At 38.5% G+C, this 4,956-nt stretch overlaps 1 protein-coding gene and 1 long non-coding RNA gene across 2 annotated transcripts; both read right to left on the minus strand.

Annotated features, from left to right (window-relative positions):
* Positions 1-636: 636 nt before the first annotated feature.
* On the minus strand, positions 637-1,879 carry LOC127905009 (uncharacterized). Its single transcript, XR_008058578.1, has 2 exons — positions 1,735-1,879; positions 637-1,542 (listed from the first exon to the last, which is right to left on the minus strand). It is a non-coding gene; the product is annotated as an uncharacterized LOC127905009 (long non-coding RNA).
* A 195-nt stretch (positions 1,880-2,074) lies between these two features.
* On the minus strand, positions 2,075-4,575 carry LOC7480663 (uncharacterized). The gene is made up of 3 exons (XM_006386187.3): positions 3,467-4,575; positions 3,190-3,382; positions 2,075-2,840 (listed from the first exon to the last, which is right to left on the minus strand). Exons 1-3 carry the CDS (start codon positions 3,869-3,871, stop codon positions 2,272-2,274), a joined length of 1,167 nt encoding a protein of 388 aa, XP_006386249.1. The 5' UTR covers positions 3,872-4,575; the 3' UTR covers positions 2,075-2,271.
* Positions 4,576-4,956: the final 381 nt, after the last annotated feature.

Genomic DNA, 4,956 nt, shown 5'->3' on the forward strand with positions numbered 1-4,956 from the left:
GTGAGAGAGGGAGAGAGTGGGGAAGGAGGCTGTTTTCACAGGAGATATATTAATGTAGGATATGGTTTAAACATTTGGTTTTCTGTGTGTTGAACGCGAAAAAAAGACCCGATCCCTAATTGACAGAGAAAAAAGAGACATAATATAAGCAAAATAGAAATCTGTACCAAGTGAGGTATTTTTTTTAAAGTATAGTGTTTTTTTTTTAAATGCATAAAATAATTTCTTAGATTTTTTTAATTTTTTTAACATGTAAACCGCCTCCATACTTGCATACACTAGAGCCTAGATTTTACAACATGCAACCATTCATCTGAGATATAAAAAACACACAAACAAGTAAAAATAAAGATAAAAAAGCTTCCCTTTAATTTATGCAATTCCCCAGATATACCGTGGCCTTGTTATGGGCAGAAGCGACAAACCGTTTAGTATTAGTATTATACGCAGAAACGACAAATTCGGTACATGGCGGTTTGTTTTTCTTGTTTATTACTCAAAGTATTTTTTTGTTAGCAAGAACGAGTTCCGAGGCTATTTCGTCTCTTGGACATTCAGAAGGGTGTTTAAGTACTTTCACACAATTCCCATCTCGAACCCTCGGAAATTCAACCGTTGGGGCGTCAATTCACGCGGTGACGACAAAGGCAAGTTCAATTAGTCAAGTAATGAAAAGGTAAAGCTGCAAAAATTCCTACGAAGGATTTTACTTTAGCCTCCCAAGACTACAAATATTCAAACAGATAAGGGGGCACAGCAATCAGTTCCTTGAAATTCAAGCAATTCAAAGCATTTTCTGCTGTCACAAGCACCCTGTACGTACTACTATAGTTGTTTCCTCAAGAACACACAACATAAATCATGTTTTCGTACAAGTAAAACCATAAGATGAATTATAGAACAGAGTTTTCGTGAACTTGAAAGAAAAATCTATTCACACCAGTACTTGAAACAAGCCTTTTGGATTGATAGCATTCTTTGTTGCAGACAAATGTTATGAAGCTATGGAACTTCCCAGCAAAATGAAAAGCCTGAAGCTCTGTGCTTCCACAATAAGAGCATTTTCGCTCTGAGGATCCAGCTTAAGCATCCCCGCTTAGCTGCAGAAGCAACTCACTTCATAAGCAAAAGTAACCATATTCTATATACGAAATGACCAAATAAAAATAGCAAGTTCTTGAATTGAATTTCACCTATTCCAATTGGAACCCAATCCAATCCACGAAACAATTAGTAGACCTGGGTCCGAGGACAAAAAAATAAAATTATACTCAACCAATGCATCGTCACACAGGTTTTCGATTCATAGATATTAGGGCAAAATATTATAAATCGGCACTGATTACCGAAGATAACCAAATCCAATCGCTAGTCTTAATCCCTTCTACCCTGCATATAGATTACTGAGCATTGATCATCAAAATATTACAAGTCAAGAGTCAACAACTAACTCATTCACAAAGCCCACACGGAAAGAAGCCAACCACCCATGACCAATTGCTCTCCTCTCAGTCGAGATTCCACAATAACCACTGTACTAAACTGTTGAAAACTGATCAGAATACCTAATTCAATGCTCTTTTTTTTTTAAAAAAAAAAAAAACCAAACCCTTCATCGCTCAAGAATAAAAGAATTAAGTACAAAGAATCGATAAAAAAATAAAAACATCGAGGAATAGAACTGCGAAGCCATGTGGACTTAAATATTAAACATGGTTTTCTTTCAGGCCTCACCTCACGCAGCTCGAGACTGCACGAGTCTGTTCGCTCTTCATCGTCAGATTCTGTTCTGCTTCCACTCAAGAAAAGAATATAAAATCATCAGTGCGTGACATAAGAAGGATTTAATAAAAAAAAACAGAGAAATCAAAAAATTGGAGATTACCCTTTATCCCTTGTTGCTTTCTGGATTGCACTGACGCAAAAATCCCCTTCTCTGTGATATATTGAATTTGATTAAAAGAGAGACTGGCAATTGATAGGAACAAAATGCAGAATCAATTGAGCCTCATCTGGTAAAAAAAAACACTGTACTCTGAATACAAAGCACAGGAGCAGAAGGAGAATTACAAAAGAAAAAAAAAACTCAAGAAATTATGTTATTTGTATTAGCCATTCTTCTTACAATATCATCCGAGAGTTTTATTATATTAGCAGTAAAATGATACCCTTACACAAAAAGCAGAAGGGGTTTTGATTTGATCGGTTATATCATGTATGATCATACAATCTGTTCTTCAATATATATATATATATAAAAAGATCAAAATTTCATGGCTCATCTTCAATAACTGCGGCCAATCCAGTCACTATCTTAATCCCAATCTGTAAACTCTTGGGCTTAACCTCAGGTGGCTTCCATTCTTTCACCACTATAACCTCGTCTTCTGCGACAGAACCTTCAGATGATACAGCATACACAGATCCACCCAATTCAGTATCATCCGCTACCGAATTCTTCTCTTGGCAACTCAGTCCAAGCTCAGCGATCTCATTCTGAACCAAAGTCTGCTCCCTTTCCAGTTGAGGATCTGTTTCCTTTGAGCTAAGTGGTGGTGTGGTTCGCGTATGAGGAGAAAGCCATTTGGCTTTGATGTACTCCGTTTTTCTCCATGGCGGAGTTGGCATTCCCTTTTTCTTAAGGCTCTGCTTTGCCGCATCCGATACAATGGCAATAATCTTCTGGAGACGATCAGCTTTGCCTACGAAGATGGAAGGTAGAATTTGGAGAAGAGATTTGTAGCTCTTGGTTGATCGAGCTATCTCAAATTCTGATCTGAAATCAATGTCAATTAGCAGCCTCTCGCCTGAGATGATCACGTCTATATATTCGTATTCCCCTGTATTTAGAACAAAAGTATACATTATTTCCCATAATTTATTCCATGTAGCTGCTTTGATTACAATTCATATTGATGTGCATTCGCAAGTTCTTCCCTAAACTCGTGATTCAGCATTTTTCCCCCCTAAAACGCATCGCAACACAAAATAAAAAAATATTCCCAAACTCAACGATTTTCTTGTTTCCGACATATGAGATAGAGATGTTTCGTTTTTTTTGGTTAATTGTATGGGAGAGTTTGTTGTTCCAGGAACCAAACAGAAAAGGAAGAAAATATATATATTTTATGCAATTTAGGAAACAGACATAAACACAGTTTATCCATTTTTTTAAGAGGGGGGAAGTACCGGCGGGATAAGATGGGGCTTTTTCCCAGCGAGATTTGCAGATAGACGCGTCATATCCGAGACCCAACAAACCATCGGTAACAATCTTCCTGCAAACATCATCTTTTCGCTTAGAGATCTTGTTTTTATCAACAATCTTCGCTGTATCCGCCAGCAAATTCCTCTCACAAACACTTGCACACGGCACCAAACTCTGCCCCCATAGAAGAAACCCAGTGATTTTAGCAAACGAAAACATTAAAAAAAATATTCAATCCCACACCATTAATTTAATTACCTTCAGAATTTCACACGCTTCGGCAGAAGAGGAAAGGTTAGAATCTCCAAAACCACCAAACGAGTCGAACTCGTCTTCAGAGCTATCGTTACAATTTCTGTTGAAGCAGTTACAGCGATTACGGCTACACCTAACCGATGTTTGCTTATCGTTGTTCTCCTCGAGGAAGTTCTGCACCATCTTCGCCAAGCAAACCGAGCTCGGCTCGAACTCGTTAGAGCCGTCCTTCAAATGCGACTCCTCGATGGCTCCGACCTTCTCAGCAGCTGAATTTCTCAGGAACTGCCTCTCAAACAGCCGCTTCAATCGCGATTTCACCACAGGCTTTACTGGCTCGAACCGGTGAGCGACCGACTCATTCAGTGTTTGATAATCAATTGGCTGGATCTTCATCGGAAAAGGCATGATCACTATGATCAACGACACTAGAATGAAAAAACCCTCCCCACTCTATAAAATCCTCACCTTCATTTTTTAATTATTAATTGCTGCAAATATAGTACACAAAAACCTCAAAAACCCTAAAATACTACCGGTAATTAAATGAGGTTAGTGGAGCTTTAAAATGCTCTGCTCTACACATCGATTAAATGAAGCAGCAGAAACATTGATAACTCCACGCAGAATGAGATCAGCAAATCAAAACAACACGGAAACCCAGGATTTTGCTGCGTTTACCAAAACTTTTCTAATTTTGAGAGACTCTTAAAAGAATCAAGACCTCCTCTATGTTTCTTGAAGTTCTAATTATTATAAAGCAATAGTATTATATTTTCCTCTTATTTGTAAGCCAAAGCATGGAATAACTTCTAGACTCTGCTAAGTAAAAGTCGCTTTTGCTTAGGGTTTCTACAAAAATACGATTAAAGTTCCCGAAATACGCGACGGCACGATAACGTCACTCTTTCACTTTGGAAATCGAACAGTAGACTACAATAGCTAGCCGGGTCCTCCATTTTACGGTTAAGAAGTTCAACTTCCGGCGAACAGATGATCGCCAGAGACTAGACCAAAAAAGTACACAGAAAAGAGAGATGAAAACGAGAGCTTTCAGTTGCAGGGTGATTTTGATTTCGTGTGAGAGAGAAGGAGAGGATAAAAACCAGACGCGAGGAGCGTGTGACTTTTAAAGAGGAAAGAGCGCTGACTAGGATTGATTGTCCACGTGCACGCCTACGTGGCAATCGCCCTTAGGGGAGGCACGTGTCGTGGAACGAATCACCGCGGGGTCTGCAATGCTTTTTACTCGACGCCACGTTATGGGCTTGGTGAAGATTATAGCTCAACTATATATAATAACCCAAAGTTCTATTATATAAAACAGTATTCTCTTCTCAATCTGGCCAGAAAAATCATCTAAATATTAACTAGTTGGCAAAAAACACATAGACCAGCAAGAACACAATGTACCCACGATCATGTGTGCTGTAGGGATTTTGATGCAAACTTTCATTGTCATTATTCAGAAATAAAAAGAACCATTGATTGAT

Source organism: Populus trichocarpa, chromosome 2 (assembly GCF_000002775.5).
Source record: "Populus trichocarpa isolate Nisqually-1 chromosome 2, P.trichocarpa_v4.1, whole genome shotgun sequence".
NCBI lineage: Eukaryota > Viridiplantae > Streptophyta > Magnoliopsida > Malpighiales > Salicaceae > Populus > Populus trichocarpa.